Below are 18,168 nucleotides of genomic sequence, written 5' to 3'. Positions count from 1 at the left end.
GCCTCAGCTCCAGGTAGGCCCAAGATGCAGGGTCATTGGTCTGAAATTAGCCGGCATCACCCAGCCAGGGCGCAAGGTGTGCGGAGAGCCTCTGGGCCTGTGCGGACTTGAAATGTCTCTGAATCACCCCAGAGGACCTGGCTGGCGTGGATGAAGTGCTGGGCAGCTGCTGAGCGTTGCTTTTCCCTCCCGGCCTCTCATCTTGGATGACTGGAAAACAAGATCCCTTCCACGTCAAACAAGAGCCCGTTGGGCCTGGTGCACATGCTTGGGTATAAGGGAAATCACGCTTCCCGGTTCCGGGTCTCGCTAACTGCACAGCCTCCGGGCTGTGTGCTTCCTCTGGGAGGAGGCCCAGATGCTGGCCCTTCAGTGACTGATCTCAAGGCTGCAGGACGCCCCAGAGGTACGCCTTGCGAGGCCACGTGCTGAATCTCAGACCTCAAATGGAGCCTTCTTTTTCTGACAGCCTACAGCCTGAACTTAGCCTGAGTCAGCACAGGCCTCTAGAACCTTCCTGCAGAGTCTTGTGCAGACAGCCCGGGCTCAGCATTTTCCCATCCTCACTTCCTGAACCCTCTTGGAGGTGGTGAACTCGACCTGAGGAACCGAGAAAGGGGCAGGAGAAAAAAAAAATCACAAAGAGTCGGAGGCAAAAGGGCCTGTGGTTTGGAGTGGTGGGAGGAGGCGGCGGGAGGGCTGATGGCCACATGTGCCCTTTACTGGGGAGGACGAGGCTTCGATTCTCCAGCCCGGCTCTCTCGAGAGCCCTTAGCAGAGCGGCCTTGGTTGTGATCATCAGGGAAAGACTTGAAGCGAGGAAGTAACTGTGCTTTTCCAAATGACTTCAGATGCCCTTTTCCATAAAGATGGGTTTTCTTCATGAAAACTAGTTGACTAGCTTTTAATAGTCTTTTTTATGATTATTAAGTTATATTCAATGTTAAAAATTTAGAAAATACATTTATGACTGGAAGAATGTTCTTAAAGGTTCTCAATTTTTGCCTCCTTGACTTCTGAAAAGACCCAATATTTACCAGAGACTGTCTGCATGGGGGCTTGTTTTCCAGTTGAAATTACTTCTAAAGGGGCAAAAAAGGCTTATCCCCTCTGCCGTGGGTCTCCAGGTGACCATGGAAGTCAAGAATAATACTTTCCACAGGCTGGACAGTTAGACAATTAGACCAATCCAGATAGTTAGAGCAAAGTGGCTGGGTTGTGGGCATGGGGGGTTAGTCAGAGAAACTTCTGGATGCTCCAGGACTCAGAACCAAATACCTGCATTTATACAAAGGTTTCCTGCAGCCTCTGCACGTGCCACGGGTGGTGCCCCTGAATATACGTTGTCAGCTCCAGGCTCCTGTGAAGAAGGGCAGGGGTCTGGGACACTCACTGCCCTGCCTCGTAGAGGCCTCAGGTCTGAGCCCCAAGTTCCTAACATGCCAGCGGTGCGTGCGTCACCCGATCGCCGTGTCCCTCGTGCCCTGGCCTCGGCCTGTGCTATCCAAATTCAGAAATAAGATTGAAATCCAAGTGCACCTCCTTGGAACCCTAGCCCGTGGAATCCGAGGCAGTCAGATCAAAGGGACCTTGGAGATCAGAAGCCCTGCCTGCAACAAACTGAGGACCTCTGTTCCCTTTCTGCAAAAATGCAGGCAGTAATGTCCCTGGGCTGCCAGGGAGAGGGAGCCGAGGTGAAGTGTGAGAGGGCTTCGTGACCCATGCTGTGCTGTCGCGTTGGGGGATTGGCGGTACTGCCTGTTTAGGCCATTTTGCCATGGGATAGAACTTCCTCGCACAAGCTCCAGTACTGTCCACACCCCGTATCATTCCTTCTACCCCGAGGCTGATGCGATTCCTCTACGAGAACCAGCGGACACAGAGGCCAGAGAAACCCGCCATTCCCCTAGGTGACTGCTCTGTCTTTCTGGGTTCATTTGGGGATAGTAGGGATGCATTGAACAAGGGCCCCCTGAACATCGCTTTGGGTGGCGACAGTCATGGTTCCTTTTCAGGCTGTGTTTCTGCTCCAGCACACACACGGGGCAGCTTGCACACCCAATTTCCTGTCCTTCCTTTCCTTCGCAGGCTGATGCCCAGACCAGTCCTTTCTGGCTGTCATCTAATACCTCTTCATCCTGATTGAGTGGGGGTGCTGAGCACTGTCCCCAAAGAGCCACTTGTGCCGTGGCCTTCTCCTGGAGGCATATTCTGTCCTCTTCTCTCTGCCTCCAGCCCCCATCTCCTGAGTCCAGCAAGCTCAGTGCTAGCTCACTGTTTGCTCTTCCTTGCTGCAGACACAGAAGGTTTGGGAGCCTTCCTGCTGAGGTTGGTAAGGATACGGATACCTGGGGCTGTGGGCGGCCTCTTTGCTCCCCACTTGCTAGGGAGTAGAAGCCGTTTAAAATGACATCTGAGCAGCCTCTCCGGGTTCCTGCTCCTCACTCAACCCCACAGTAGATCTGGCGGGGAGGTTGAGGGCTCAGTGAATCTGCAGGTGCAGCAGCGGCAGCATCGTGTCCTCAGTGTCCTGCCCCCTGCTTCCACCCGGTGTCGACAGCTGCACGGTCCACCCCACACTTGCCTTTCCATCGTTCTTCATCAGCCCTGTGATATTTCCTGTGGTCCTGGTGTGCTGGTGCCCTGTGAGGTGCTGTGGACACAAGAGACTGCACGGGCCACACCTCCAGCTGGGTGAGTCCTCTCCCTCCTGGGTTCTCTGGGGGAGCAAGAGAGGAGACGGGAACAGTAAAGACAGATGTGTGGGCTCCATGGAGCATGAGGTGGTCCAGGACCTCGGCGGGCACAGGTCCTGCCTCCCTGCCTCTCGTGCCCTCCCTCCCTTTGGGTCTCTGCTCCACCTTGGTAAACGCTTCCGTTCCCACCCCTTGAAGGGTAAATCGAGCTCCTTGGTGGTAAAGCACCTGCTGCCCCTAGTCAGAGGGTCCCTCTATGATGTCGTGGTGCCCTGGTCTGCCTGGTAGAATTTTAGCTGCTTTATAACCTGGTCCTGAAATGAACCACTGGGAAGAAATAGGGTAAAGTGAACACACAGCTGCCACACTACATCCCAACCCTGTGTGACCCCATCACCGCAGACTTCTCTGGCAAGACGACAGCATCTCAGTTTGCTTGAGAAGCTTATTTTTGCCAAGGCTGTTATCACCAGGCAGGCACCAGAGCTCGGTTCCACTCACAGGCCAGTCACAGCAGAACACAAGCAGTGAACCTGTGGATTCCCCTATAAGAACGTCCGGAGGGAATGCTTCCCCCTCGCCAGGATCAAAGTCTCGGCACTCTCTGTGATACGTGAGACCTTTGAAGAAGGTTCCTCTGTTCCCAGAAGCAGAGCAATGTGCTGGTGCTGAGAAGTGGCCCCTCAGGGCCACCTGGGCAGGGTCTCTGGTTTTATTCCCCCGTGCCTTCTGCTTCATCACGCAGATCCTATCCTTGGATTGGGTGGGGAAGTCTCTTTGGGGACCGGTGAGGCAGCATCTCCAGGCTAGGAGGCAGAGTTGGTTCTGCCATGATGCGTTCCCCGCCGTGAGGACCCACTCCCACACCTGTCCCTGCCACAGTGGGCCTCCTGATGTTCCTCCTTCCTCCAGGTCACAGGCACGATTGCTGTGGCCCCTTCTCTGTGGGTGTGGGCTTGGACGCCTCTCCCCTCCGCCTGCACACCCCTTGCAGCACACACAAGGCTTAGCTATTAAAGAGGCTGGAGGACAGTGCAGCGCTTTGACCCTGGCACTCACAGGGAGGTGTCTAGGTCTTTCTTCTCCCCTCCAGATGGAAGCATTTGTGTAGAGGACCTAGAAGAGGCTAACACTTCCTGAACTGTGAACCTAGATTGGTTTCTAAATCTGCTGAGAGAAAAATTGAACTTGAAGTGACATTCCTTCTAAGGTAGACATCATCCTACATGGCTCTTCTACAGCTGTCTTTTACCCTAACCCATGGTGTGGCCTGGGCTGTCGCAGGCCTCCAGCCCCTGCCCAGCCTTCTGAAGTGGCAGGCTTGGGGCTCAGTGAATGATCCTTGTTCTCAAGCAGAAAACAGTTCTGTTCCAGTCTGGGTTCAGCCTCCTGCATCTTGACTAGATCTCTGTTCAGGATTGTGTCCCCTGCTTCTCTCTCCCTTCTCGCTTTCAAGATCACAGATGAAGACAAGGGGGTGGAAAGTTCTACCTAGATCGCTGCTATCTTAAGAATGTGGACTTTGGAGCCAGATTGTCTGGGTTTAGTCCCTGCGTCTGCTGCTTACTAGGTGTGTGACTTTGGGCAAATACCTTGATCTCTCTGTGCGTCCGTTTTCTTGGCTGTGAAACGATGTATCATCTCAGAGCACCCATCTCCTGGGGTGGTGTGGGGAGTAAGCAAGCCGGTCTAGTATGGCGCCTGGTACATCCTCAGTCAATATCAGTGTTGGCTGTGGTGAGGACATAGCAGAGGATGGTAGAAAGAATCTGAGGCTTGGGGTCCAGAGCCCTGGGTTCAGGTCCCAGCTCTGCCACTTGCTGGCATAGTGACGCGGATTCTGCACCCCAGAATGTCGCAGTGTTTGCATGTGGGCTGGCTGTGAAGACCCAGGGCAGCAGGCTGGCAGGCTGGTTCCCCTGCACACTGGACTAACTCTGTCCTCTCTCTCCACAGGCACACGTTCTGGCAGTTCCGCCATGAGAACCCCCAGACCAGGGTTGGGGGCCCACCCCCTGAGGGGCTGCCGGGATTCAACAGCGGGGTGATGTTGCTGAACCTGGAGGCCATGCGCCAGTCCCCACTCTACAGCCGCCTGCTGGAGCCGGCGCAGGTGCAGCAGCTGGCCGACAAGTACCACTTCCGCGGCCACCTCGGGGACCAGGACTTCTTCACCATGATTGGCATGGAGCACCCCAAACTCTTCCACGTGCTGGACTGTACCTGGAACCGGCAGCTGTGCACCTGGTGGAGGGGCCATGGCTACAGTGACGTCTTCGAGGCCTATTTCCGGTGTGAGGGCCACGTCAAGATCTACCACGGGAACTGCAACACTCCCATCCCGGAGGACTAGGTGCACCCCCTGCCTTGCCCCCGGGGCCTCCAGATCTGGGGGAAGGACAGGGCTCCTTGGGACAGACCCAGGGGCAGTGTCTGACCCTCTAGAGAGACACCGCAGGGACGTCCTGTGATTAAGGTGCTGAGACCTCCTGCCGGGCAGGTCACTGTGCTGAGGCCACCCGCCGAGGACCGGCCTGTGCACTGCTGGTGCTTGGGACCTTATTCCTCCAGGGAGCAGGCGACACGAAGGACATGCATGGGCATCTTCCAGTGGGCTGGGAAGCAAGCACTTGAAGAGAAGGAAGGGGAGAAAGGGTCCCCCTTGCTGTCTGCCTCTGAGGAATGGAAATCCTTTAGATCCGGCCTTTTTTGGACCAATATAAATTTAATTTAAATTGACAGGCTTCCATTTTTCAAGAAAGTACAAACAGAACTGCTTTAGCACCCATTGAGCCCCAAATGGGTAAGGTAAGCCAAGGTTTTAATGACCAGCCTAGTATCTAAGTTTCCAAACGAATGCCAGCCCATCGCATACTCACCCTGGGAGGCTGTGCGCGCATTCTCCTGACGCTCGCATCATTTGGTGTAGGTTTCAGGATCGACTCTTTGAGGAAGGACTTCAGGACCAACTGGGGCCTGCATAACAAAACTTATCTCATTATTAGAGCACTCACAGCTTGTATCTCCCAGCTACATCCCAGAACCCCATTGTCCTTTATTCAACCAAACCAGCTCCAGGTGACCACACTCTACTCAGAAAGCAAATTCGTCATCAAAGAACAGAGATTGGCCACCACAAGGACATGCAGGAGAACTGTCTGGATCAGAAGGACTCATTCCAAAAGGAGCCCAGGCCGGGCACAGTGGTCAAGCCTGTGATCCCAACACTTTGGGAGACCGAGGTGGGAGGATCAATTGAGGCTCGGAGGTCGAGATCAGCCTGGGAAACACAGTGAGGCCCCCATCGCTACAAAACATTTTAAAAATTAGCCAGGTGGCTTGTGCTTGTTGTCCCAGCTACTTGGGAGGCTGAAGTGGGAGGGTGGCTTGAGTCCAGGAGTTCACTGCACTGAGCTGTGATCACACCACTGCACTCCAGCCTGGACAACAGAGTGAGACGTCCATCTCAAAAAAAAAAAAAAAAAAAAGCAAAGAAAACAAAAAACAAAACCAAAAAGGAACCCAGCAATTCCCAAGTGTGACCATGTGGGCTTAGAAGAGATGTGACTTGTGGGCTAGTAAGCATTCTAGTTTCTTTAAAAAAAATCCCCTTATCATACCACATTAGACCATAGACCTCAGCAGAAATTAAAGCGTCATTTCTTTTGATGGGGCCTCCTGTACGTAGGCTGCAGACATGAAAGCCCCAGGGGTGCATTTGTATCATCTAGCTGAGGTCCTTGGAGAAATGCTGTGGAATTTTCATCTTGCTTTGTTTCAATTTCATTTATGTTTTTCTATCTTTTTCCCATAAGTGAGGATAGCTAATAAATAATCTTTGAGAACATGGTGATTCATGTTTGTTCTCTGATCACAGTTTTCAGCTGCATGAAAGCTCTGAATCAAGTGTGTAATCAATGCCATTGAACTCCCCACCTCCTGTGATGAAGGTGACTGCTTACAGGAGATCCTAAGGACCAAGGAGAGGGCACATCTGAGAGGGTAGTATTGGCATGTTTGGTTCAAAGCAAGGAATCATTGCATTCTAGGTACTGGCAGGTCCACCTGCACCAGGGAGCAAAAGCATCCCCATTTCTTCTCATCCCTCTTACCCCAGACTGCCCAGTTACATCCTGCCCTGAAGAGGTGGAGCAGATTTCTCTCCCAGCCCTCTGCTGTGACAAAATTGGTCTGTTCTCTCACCTACTTGGTTTCCTATTTATAGGTAACAATTATTGAATGCCTGCTGTGCACCAGCCATTGTATTGGGGGATTTATTACGCTCTTGATAATATTTATGAAAACTTCATGAAGGTATGTCTAAAGTTGATTGTAAGAAAATGTGAGCGATGTGGACAGAGTCATATACTATATGTTTATCACATTTTTTATAGTAGAAGAAAATTGGAAGCAACTTAAAATGTGGAAGAGGGGCCAGGTGTGGTGGCTCACACATGTAATCCCAGCACTTTCGGAGGCTGAGGCCGGCAGATCTCTTGAGCCCAGGAGTTCAAGACCAGCCTGGGCAACATGGCAAGACCCAGTCTCTACAAATATACAAAAATTAGCTGGACATGGTGGTGCACGCCCAGCTATTCAGGAGGCTGAGCTGGGAGGATCACTTGAACCCAGGAGGCAGAGGCTACAGTGAGCTGAGATCACACCACTACACTCCAGCCTGGGCGACCGGGCAAGACTCTGTGTTTAAAAAAAAAAAAAAAAAAAGTGGAATGGGGAAGTAGATGAATAATGTGTGCTTCATCCATACAACAGAATACTTTAGGCATTATTTGAAGAATATGTAATGCCTCAGGAAATGCTTATAATGTGCTATTAAATAAAGAATGCAAAATGTAAGATCATATGTTTAATATGATCCTATTTTTAAAATCTCATGTGTATGTACATCAATGTACACACATATATGTGTGTATAGATAAATACCTACACACACACATATGTATAAAAAGAGCATCTATTCTGCTATAGTTCAACTTCTAAAAACAGGTGTTTCAAACACCACATTAAAAAAAACAATTATTTCAATGGGAAAAAAGTGAGTTAAAGGCTAAAGACTTTTAGACTCACAATAATAAAGGTATTTTCCCTGCAATCATTTCCATAATTAAAATGTGTCTATAGCTATGTGTGTATTTCGTTGTTGCAAGAAAAAAACAATAAGCTGGTTGGTCAAAATGGGCAAAGGCCAAACAACATCCCTCATTTGCTTTTGAGTTCACCTCTCAGGAGCTACCCCTCTGTCACCAGTGGCCTCGACCTTCCAACCCCCCAGTGCACAGCAGACTGTCACTGCACAGGCACCCCAGCCCGCCGACAGATCACACCCCAGCCCACCGACAGATCACCCCACAGGCACCCCAGCCTGCCGACAGATCACACCCCAGCCCACCGACAGATCACACCCCGGCCCGCCGACAGATCACACCCCAGCCTGCCGACAGATCACACCCCAGCCCACCGACAGATCACCCCACAGGCACCCCAGCCCGCCTACAGATCACACCCCAGCCCACCGACAGATCACCCCACAGGCACCCCAGCCTGCCGACAGATCACACCCCAGCCCACCGACAGATCACACCCCGGCCTGCCGACAGATCACACCTCAGCCCACCGACAGAGCAGCCAGGGCTTGCTGTGCCTCGCCATTGCCGTGTTTGACAAGTCCTGGAGTGCCGCCTTCTGACTGGGGTCCTGTTACAGTCGCTGTCATGCAAGCATAGTTCCTTGTGCTGTGCTTAACTTGCTTCATGGAAACCCACTCTCAAGAATATGCCTGTACATATGAGGAAAACAAAAATCTGAAAGGATAACATGTCTGGGTACTAGGATTAAGGTGCTTTTTGTTTTCATCTATATTTCTGTATTTTCCACATCGAATATTAATTACCTTTATAATAAGATAATAAATGCTGTACATTTTTAACCACACCCCTTCTCCCCAGTTCCAGGTGAGTGTCAGCCTGGCCATCTTACAGCTCCCGGCTGGCCATGGCCAATGTCACCCATAAGAACACATAATCTGGGCTGAGTCGGCTCTGGGTCTTCAGCTTCCCTGTGGATGCCCCAGTTCTCCAAATAAAAGCGATCTAATAATAATAGCAGCTCCAGACCCTGCTTTCATTTCTCAGATACTGTCATCTTTTGTGTATACACAAAGTCCACCCTACAAATGATGATGGCCTTTGGAAAGCACGCAGGCTTGTTGAAGAGATTTGCTCCTCTATGTGTGTCAAACCAAACAGACTGCAGCCTCTCCTTCAACAGCATTTCATCGAGTCAAAGCATGATGGGTTGGTTCACAGCCCCCACCTAGAGCACAGCAGGAGTTCGTAGGTTAAGGTAGTAAGTGCAGCTGTGTCTTGGCACCTGCTTTGACTAGAGGCCAAACCTCTGCTAATTTTAACACTTCCTGGCTGATCTTAATATGGGAGGCCCAGGGGCTGGGCTAAATCTGGAGGTTGGCAGGGAGCAGAAATTTCCAAGCAAGCAGGTGGTGTAGTGGAGGAAGCCTCACACCCGAGACAGAGGTCTGGCTTCGAGTCCACATCCTGCCCTCACTACCTGGCCATCTTGGACAGGCAAGGCCACCTCTTTCCCCGGTTCTAGGCACTGGTAGGAGCTCCTCAAAGGAGTGTGGAAGGGGGAAAAGATGTGCAAGGACTTGGTAAGTGGTGAAGTAATACAAATGTAAGGGAATTCTAACCATTATTACTTAGAATATCCTTTTTAAATCATAAATTACAGCCATTTTGGAGCTCCTGAACTGTGTTCGTAGCATCTCCGTAACCCCATGGATGAACAGATGCATGCTTGTAAGCTGTCCAATTTTTGTTGGCTGTGCCACTCCGCAGAAGCCAGTAGGTCAGGAGCTACCTCAGCTCACAGCGAACCTGTCAGTCAGGAGTCCACTTGCTGGGCGTGTCCAGGAGGTGGGGGCAGGGCTGCCTCAGCTCAAAGCTAACCTGTCACGAGTCCTTGGATAAACATTTTCCCTCTCTGGGCCTCAGTTTCTTCATCTGCAAAAACAAGGAGCTAAGGGATTGAACCAGATCTCTGGGCAGTATCCCTGCCCCCAGCTGTTTGGGGAAACACATGTTTCAAATGCAGCCATTGGGGTTCACATGTGGGTAAAGAAGAGAGTCGAGATCAAATGCGAAACTGCCAGACCTCAACTCATCATTCACCCACTTAGGATTCATGACATGACCATGCAAAGTAAAACTCTCTCAAAATACACAGTTACACACTTCCCTCCTCCCGCATTTTCCGCAGGCACAGTGAGGGGTGCAGACCAACTCTGGAGGCGCATTTGAAATCCAGAGAGAATCAGCTTTCCCCCAGGAGCCCTCACCTCTCTGCTTATGATCCATTGACAGCTATACCTGCTAACACTTGTCCCGTTCAGCTATGTGACCACCTTCCAAAGGGTCCCCCCCCGCAGGAAGTCCCATGCCCCGCTGGTCTCACCTGGGGAAGTGCCAAGTCTTCAGCTGGGGAGACAAGGTAGAGCTGCCCTGCGGGGCATGTTGAGCGGACCAGCCAGCCACTCCCCAAGGAGCTTGCAAAGAACAAAACACCTTCTAGAGTGAAGGGAAGGCCGGTTTAATTGAGGCTGGCTCAGCTCAGAGCATCTCCACTGGCACCCCCATTCTGAGGGGGAAGAGGTGTCCCACCACGCAGACGCACTCAGCAGCCTCGCTGAAGGCCACTCTGCAGAGCCTCAGAGCGGGAGGGCCTCTTCACATGTCCCAAGCCGGCTGCCCTCCTGTCTCCAGCCTCCCTTCCTGAAACGTGGGGCTTTGCTCCAGCCCGCACCTCAGCCCCCCGCCCCCTGCCGCCCAGGCCTATGCAGGAGCGTGTAAGCATGGAGCCTGCAGACCTTCCCAGCCACCTCATGGAGCAAGACAACGTTCCCCGTCACTTTAGGACCCACGCTCGCCACTGTTTTCTGTAGGGGCCTCTCGCTCCGTTTTTCATTCCCTTTTATTCCCATAGTCCTCTCCCATCCCCTGAGCAGCCAACCATCCTAATGGGCTCACTGTGCACTGATGGATACCTATGGAGCCTGGGACCACACGCCCACCCCAGTAACCCTGCGTGAGCATCCCTGTCCTTGTTCCTTACAGACCCGATGAGAATTCGTGTTGCATATCCAGGAACAACACCGCCAGATCATAAGCGATGCAGATACTTCATTTTGGACTAAGTGGTGCAAGCTACTCCCCCGAGACCTGGCCTCCACCCCTACGGTCACTGGCATGAGCCCCCACTTTCTCTCCACCACGGTGCTCGTGTTCACGTGTCTCTGTGCATTGACACGTTGCAATCCAAGATACACCGGAATCCTCCAGCACGTGTGACCCACGTCAGAGCTGCCTCATGAGTGGTATATGCCACTGCAGAAGGAGGCTGGATGGGGAGGCAGGGCCCTGACTTCTGGCCTGTGCCCACTGCATGACCGTGGCCAGCGGGCACACCTGTGAGTGGGGGAGAATTTAACCAGCTCCTGATCTGGCCGCCCTCCCAGGACTGCTGTGAGTAGCAGGTGAGATAACTCATAGCAAAGAACTTTCAAGACCCTAGACATACCTCACTCCCTCACACCCCAGCCCGACCCAGTGCCGCATGGAGATGCCAGGGCAGACACAGGCCATGGCTGAGCTTCCTCGGAGCCCTGTGGTGTGCTGAAGTCCTGCCAGGGGAGTGCCATGGCCATCCGACCCCACACTCGAGCTGTCTCATGGATGGAGCCTGGCGTTTGTCCTTAAGCCTCGGCCGATCCCACACAGAGCCCCAGAGCCAGGGTGGCCTTGCACACAAGCCCTGGGTGGATGCCTAGCAGTGGGCCTTCAACCCTCACCTGTTCTGGCACTGGGCATGGGCGGCCCCGGGTGAGGGCGTACCCTTGGGCAAGGCAGCTGTCTTCAGCCAGGGTCACTCCTGGGGACTCTGCTCCCTGCCATCAGCGCCCAACACTTGTGGGAGAACAAGGCCTCCGTCCTGAAGCAGGGGCTGGTGGCACACCAGCGTCCCTCCCGGAGCCCTGCCTCTGCAGGCCCAGCAGCCCACAGCATCCCCTCCTGCAGCTCCCACCTCGGCTGCCCTCTAGCCAAGTTCTGTTGGCTCTTTCTCCTCAAAGGCTTTCAGCTCTGGGCATGTCCTGTCTCCGCTCTGCCCTCTTCCAGGTTCCCTGGCATCCTTCCCTAGGTGACAGCACAGGCCAGGCTGCCTGTGCAGGTCAGCCACCTCTCCGTGGTGACAATGCCCAGACTGTCCCAGCCCTGCGTGCTCCAGTGGTGCTAGCTGGTCCCAGTGGCAACACCAGGGAGGGTCATCTGCTTTTTGCAGGGAACAAGACCCTATTCTTCCGTCCTTTCCCTCCACATGTGGATCCCGACAGGGCCCAGTGGCCCACAGGGGATCTGTGAGTGGCCCTGGGCACACCGACAGGCTGTAGGGCTGTGGCTTGGCAGGAGGAGGCAGGACCTCAGCCACCTTCGAGACAGGTGAGGAGCTCTCCAAAGGTGAAGAGCCCTGCAGACCCAGCGGCAGCATCTGCCCGTGCCAGGGGGGATGCCAAAGTGGGGAGCCTCCATCGGGGTGAGGCCACTGCTTATCATGGGCAGGAGGCAGTCAGAAGAGCTCCATGAAAAGAATATAGGCTTTCAGGAGGGGCACAAGTTGACATCTGTGACACTTCGTTCATTTGTACCTGTCATAGGTTTCTTTTTTTTTTTTTTTTGAGACGGAGTCTTGCTCTGTCGCCCAGGCTGGAGTGCAGTGGCGCAATCTCGGCTCACTGCAAGCTCCGCCTCCCAGGTTCACGCCATTCTCTTGCCTCAGCCTCTCTCAGTAGCTGGGACTACAGGCGCCCGCCACCACGCCCGGCTAATTTTTTTGTATTTTTAGTAGAGACGGGGTTTCACCGTGGTCTCCATCTCCTGACCTCGTGATCTGTACGCCTCGGCCTCCCAAAGTGCTGGGATTACAAACATGAGCCACCGCGCCCGGCCTTTTTTTTTTGAGACAGAGTCTTGCTCTGTCGCCCAGGCTGGAGTGCAGTGACACGATCTCAGCTGACCAAGCCCCTGCATGCGCTAGATTCTGGGGTCACAGCGGTGAAGAGGGCGGGTCAGTCCTCATTCTGACAGAACTTCCCACGCAGTGAGTCTGTCTCACTGCTGCAGGTAGGTGCCCAGAGAGGTGTCCCCATGGATCCACACTGAGGGTGAGGGATGCCTCCTGGAGTCGTGATGCGCATCCCAGGTGAGAAAGCGCAGCTGTGTGGCCTTTAGGAGCATATTTGGCCTCTCTGAGCCTCTCTGTGGCACATGCTAGAGTCCCAACTCTACACAGGGAGCTACCAGGGAGGCTATGACCTGAGCCCTGGAGAGGAAATCTGCGCCGTGTCCCATCCGGGCTCTGGGTGGACTCGGCCCCTAGGATTATCATCCTTGCCCTGCCACAGACTTGCTGTGCGACCCAGACAAGTTAGTCCCATCTCCAGCCCTCACACCTGCCTCCTTTGTAGCAGAAAGGGGTTGTGCGAGTCTATACCTCAAGGCCTAGGCGCAGACAAAGTTTTAAAAGCAAAGCGAGCATCCTCACGCTCTAGGGAGTTGTCCCGCGTGGGAAAGGGGAGGGGTCCCGGCACAGAGCGTGGGAAAGGGGAGGGGTCCCGGCACGCGTGGAAAAGGGGAGGGGTCCCGGCACGGCGCGTGGGAAAGGGGAGGGGTCCCGGCACGGCGCGTGGGAAAGGGGAGGGGTCCCGGCACGGCGCGTGGCCTTCTCAGGCTGGGGCTCCTGGCCGGTCATCACAGGCTTTTAGACCTGCCAGGGGACCGAAGCCTTTGGTTGGAATCTCTTGGTACCAAAAGACAAGAAAGTGGGAATTATACGAAGCGCAGAGAGCGCCTCCGGACTCAGGTCTGTGTGAACAAGCCATCGTGGAAAGAGCTAACTTTGAGTCTGTCTTTTCAGCCCGTCACCCGTGGGGATGAAGGAACGAATGGCTCCCGCGGCTCTGCTGGAGCACCTGCCCTGCTCCTCGCCGCTTTCTTCCTTCCACTTCTGCTCCTCTGTGAGGACTAAGCTCGAGGGAGAGGAAGCCTCCCTGCCCCCTCAGCTGGAGCTGGGTGTCCCTCCTGTCACCTGTGACACCCTGAGGCTCCCTCTGCAAGCTGGTGGAGAATTTTTCTTGTCCAGGTCTTCTTGTGAGAAAAAGCGTCATCCTGAGCAACGAGCTGCGTGTCCTGCGGTGGGTGGAGGAGGCGGGGGCGGAGGGCAGATGCTGGGGCCGCTGTGTAGGAGCAGCCTGTGTTTTCTGGCGTGGCCTGCGGAAGGAAGCAGAAGTCCAGGGCCCTTTTGATAGGAGGCCGTGCGGCTGGATGATAGGGGAGAGGAGAGAGGTGCTTAGGGCCTGTTTCATGGAAAGAGTCCTGAGCGAGAGGCTGAGAGTTCGAGAGATGGTGACACTTGCGGCCGGGGTTATGAATAGGACCCTCACTCTTTTTCAAGGCACACAGATACAGACGGACCTTTTTAATTTCACTTTGCTGGACTCCATGTCGTTGGATGCCACGAGAGGCTGATGCGGGTGTCAGGGGCCTGGCGTTTCAGCGGGTTGCACCTCTAGCTGCACAGGCGCCACCGTGCTCCCACTGCCTCTTGCATCCCACTGTCCCTCTGGTTTCTGCATCCCTGGGATGCGGCAGGAGCTCTGGCATCTTCGTGCTCCCTGCACCTGACTCCACTGACTCCACTACCAGGCACAGGGTGGGCCCTCTTAACTCTCTGCTACTTGCCTGGGAATAACTGAAAATCACCCCCTTCCTCAGTACAGGAGAGAAATGGAAGCGGCAGATTCAGGGAACAGGAGGGCAGAGTGAGTGGAGACAGGCCCAGGGCTGCCCAGCCCCCAGAATCCCAGAGGGAGCCACAGGACGGAGGGATGGGAGAGTGCCAGGCACTTGGGAGGACTTGGCATCAGGCCAGACCGAGGGGTGGAGGCTCAGAAATGAACACTCCCGGCAGGAAAGGCCCCTCTGTGCCCCCACTGAATTAATATCCTGTGTTCACATTTGTCTTCTTCTCTAGCTTAATAGATTCCTGCGACATGACAGTCTCTGTGGCAATTGTTTCACCATAAAATTTCCTTTATCTGTCCAGGAGCAGTGGCTCATGCCTGTAATCCCAGCACTTTGGGAGGCCGAGGCAGGTGGATCACAAGGTCAGGAGTTCAAGACCAGCCTGGCCAATATAGCGAAACCCTGTTTCTACTAAAAATACAAAAAAAAAAAATTAGCCAGGCGTGGTGGCGGGCGCCTATAGTCCCAGCTACTTGGGAGGCTGAGGCAGGAGAATCGCTTGAACCCAGGAGGCAGAGGTTGCAGTGAGCCAAGATCACGCCACTGCACTCCAGCCTGGATGACAGAGTGAGACTCCATCTCAAAAAAACCAAAAAATAAAATAAAAATTCCCTTTATCAGATTGGGAACACCCTCAAATGTTCCATTACCCCTGCTCTGCAGAGCCCAGCTGGATGGTTTTGAAGCACAGGCAGACAGGGCAGGAGATGCTTAGAGAAGGAGTGAGTGCCGTGTCTCTGGGGTGTGCAAGCAGAGCCCATGCGAGCTCACGAGAAAAGAGAGCTTGGGGGGCCTGAGCTGGGTGTCTGGAGAGCCCCAGGATTCTAGACTCTTCCAAGCCATTTCCCTCCTGGTCTCCACAGCTAACTCCACTGGGAAACAGCAGCTCTTTGCTCCTCAGCACGTTCCAGTCCCCGTTTCACAGGCTCTTCCTGCTTCTAGGAAAGGGGGTACCCTCTGGACAACCGCAGGGCCGGGTCCTTAGGAAAATGACCACTCTCATCACGCTCCCTTTTCCCCTTTCCACATGGCAACCTCAATTTCCTATAAAAAGCACCACAGAAAGCCACCCTGAGCATCCCAAAGGCAAACAGAGACACAGGAGAGTGGGACGTGCCTTGGGGAATGGGCACCCGCTGCACCTGTCCTGAAGCCGATGCGAAAACATGGCTCAGTGGAAACACCGGTGCCCAGGAAGAGCCCTCTTGGTTTGATTTGTGCTCTGGACAGTTTCCAGATCGAATCACACACTCACGTTTGGGCTAAAACCCTGAGAAGGGAGGGAGATTAATAAAAGGAGCCCTAGGAAGCAAAATACAATATCCTTTTTTAAAATTGCAGCCGATGTTTTTAGAAAGGAAGATTGACGACCTTACCTAAATACAGAAGGAAGTGTCCTGACCCAGTCAAGATAACACTGACCTGTGCCAGAAGGTGTTGTGATTTTTCTAAAAAAACAAAACAAAAAACAACAAAGCAAAAAAAATACACACACACAGAGGCTGGGTGCAGTGGCTCACACGTGTAATCCTAGTACTTTGGGATGCCAAGGTGGGCAAATAGCTTGAGCCCAGGATTTCAAGACCATCCTGGGCAAGATGGCAATACCCATCTCTACAAAAAGTAAAAAAAAAAAATTAGCTGGGTGTGGTGGCGTGCACCTGTAACCCCAACTACTCAAGAGGTTGAGGTGGGAGGATCCCTTGAGTCCAGGACTTTGAGGCTGTAGTAAGCTGTGATGGTGCCACTGCACTCCAGCCTGGGCAACAGAGCAAGACTCTGTCTCTGAAATAACGATTTTAAAAAGATGTCATCAATAAGCACCACAGCCCTCTTGACTGTAGCTGAGTCAGTATAACCCGTGGAGTCCTGGGTCATGGTCTCACTCCACGTGGGTTCAGGTTGCAGAACCTGGGCCACCTCGCTGCTCAGCCAGGGCCAGCGCAGGAGCCCCCCAGCCTCAGATGCGGAGTCCTTGCGTGCTGTAGAGCTGCTACTCTCCTGCTTCCTGCTGTGCAAATGGCAGTGGGACTTTCACTCTGAAATAAGGTTCTTAATTTCAGGGGTCCTTTCCCCTGCAGCCCTCCTTTCACTCCCAGGTTCCCTTGGGGTAAGTGGGGGCTAGGGGGGAAGGGGTAAAGATGGAAGCAACTCTCCTGCCCTCATGAGTCCACAGGACCTCACGGTTCACAAATATGCACTTACGAAGGGTCTTCACTTTGGTTTCACAAGGTTCATTTCACCTTACGGTGCCCACCCACCCCAGACGGAAAGGAAAGAAACTACTATCCCCATTGTGCATGTAGGGGAAACTGAGGCTCACAGAGGTAGAGTTACCTATGCTTGCCTAGCTTGCAAGTGATAAAGCTGGCACTAGAGCAAATGACTTCTGGCTGCTAACTAGTCTATCATTCCAGAAGGATTTACTGGGTTCCTACTGTGTCTCCAATACTGTTCTAGGTGCTGGAGATACAGCAGGGATCAAGGTGGATGTGGTTCCTGACCTCAGGGGGCTTATCTTCTGGTGGGGGAAGAGAGACGGATAACAAATAAGTAAACAAGCTTAAAAGTGAGGAGGAGGGGGCCAGGCGCAATGGTTCACGCCTGTAATCCCAGCACTTTGGGAGGCCGAGGCGGGCAGATCACCTGAGGTCAGGAGTTCAAGACCAGCCTGGCCAATATGGCGAAACTCTGTCTCTGCTAAAAATACAAAAATTAGCTGCGCGTGGTGGCGGGCGCCTGTAATCTCAGCTATTCGAGAGGCTGAGGCAAGAGAATCGCTTGAACCCAGGAGGTGGAGGTTGCAGTGAGCCGAGATCACACTGTTGTACTCCAGCCTGGGTGACAGAGCAAGGTTCCGTCTCAAAAAAAAAAAAAAAAAAAAAAAGCGAAGGAAGCAGCCATGTGAGGTCTTGGGGAGAGGATTCCGGGCAGAGGGAACAGTGAGAACAAAGGCACAAGGAAGGAACAAGTTGGACCTGTTGGAGGGACAGCCAGAAGACCGTGGTAGCCCAGGCGTAGAAAGGAGAGCAGGCACAGGAAGTGAGGTCAGAGAGAGGCAGTGGGTCACGGAGGGCCTCATTGCCAGAGAGAGAACAGCGGGTCATGGAGGGCCTCATTGCCACAGGAAGGAATTGGGTCTTATCCAAGTGTGATGGGAAGCCAGGAAGCCACTGGCGAGTTTGAAGCGGGGAAGTGATGTTTGTGGTCATTGTATAGAGCAGGCTGGAGGGGGCAAGAGTGTCAGGAGAAAGCTGAGGTAGGGGGTGATAAAATTGTATAGGCAAAAGGTGAAGGAGGCTTGGGTTGGTGACTGATTGAAGTGGACAAAATGAAGAAGCAGGAAGTGTGTGAAGGGGGAGCATCCAGGCCTTCTTGAGGGTTAGGGCTGTAGGTGGACTGGGGATGAGCAAAAGAGGGGAGTCCAGGCTTCCGCCAGTGGTTTTGGCTTGAGGAATTTGGGGAATGCTTTTATTGAGATAGAGAAGATGTGGACAGAGCAATTTGGGGTGAGGGGAAGAAATCAAGTGTCCTGTTGGTGAAAAACTTGAGGTATCTATTCAACAACCAAGTATAGACCT

The 18,168-nt window shown here is 53.3% G+C and overlaps 1 protein-coding gene across 3 annotated transcripts in view; it reads left to right on the top strand.

The window, feature by feature from the left end:
* XXYLT1 (xyloside xylosyltransferase 1) overlaps positions 1 to 7,553 on the top strand; it is a 196,759-nt gene extending 189,206 nt beyond the window's left edge. For all 3 annotated transcript variants that reach the window (XM_063622236.1, XM_063622237.1, XM_063622238.1), the window contains one exon: positions 4,653 to 7,553. In XM_063622236.1, coding sequence (XP_063478306.1) covers positions 4,653 to 5,049 — 397 coding nt within the window. In that variant the 3' untranslated portion in view covers positions 5,050 to 7,553. The remainder of the gene's footprint in view (positions 1 to 4,652) is intronic.
* Positions 7,554 to 18,168: the final 10,615 nt, after the last annotated feature.

The sequence above is a fragment of the Symphalangus syndactylus genome, chromosome 17, assembly GCF_028878055.3.
Source record: "Symphalangus syndactylus isolate Jambi chromosome 17, NHGRI_mSymSyn1-v2.1_pri, whole genome shotgun sequence".
Taxonomy (NCBI): domain Eukaryota; kingdom Metazoa; phylum Chordata; class Mammalia; order Primates; family Hylobatidae; genus Symphalangus; species Symphalangus syndactylus.
The sequence above is the reverse complement of the archived record's forward strand: the minus strand, read 5'-3'. Positions and strand labels throughout refer to the sequence as shown.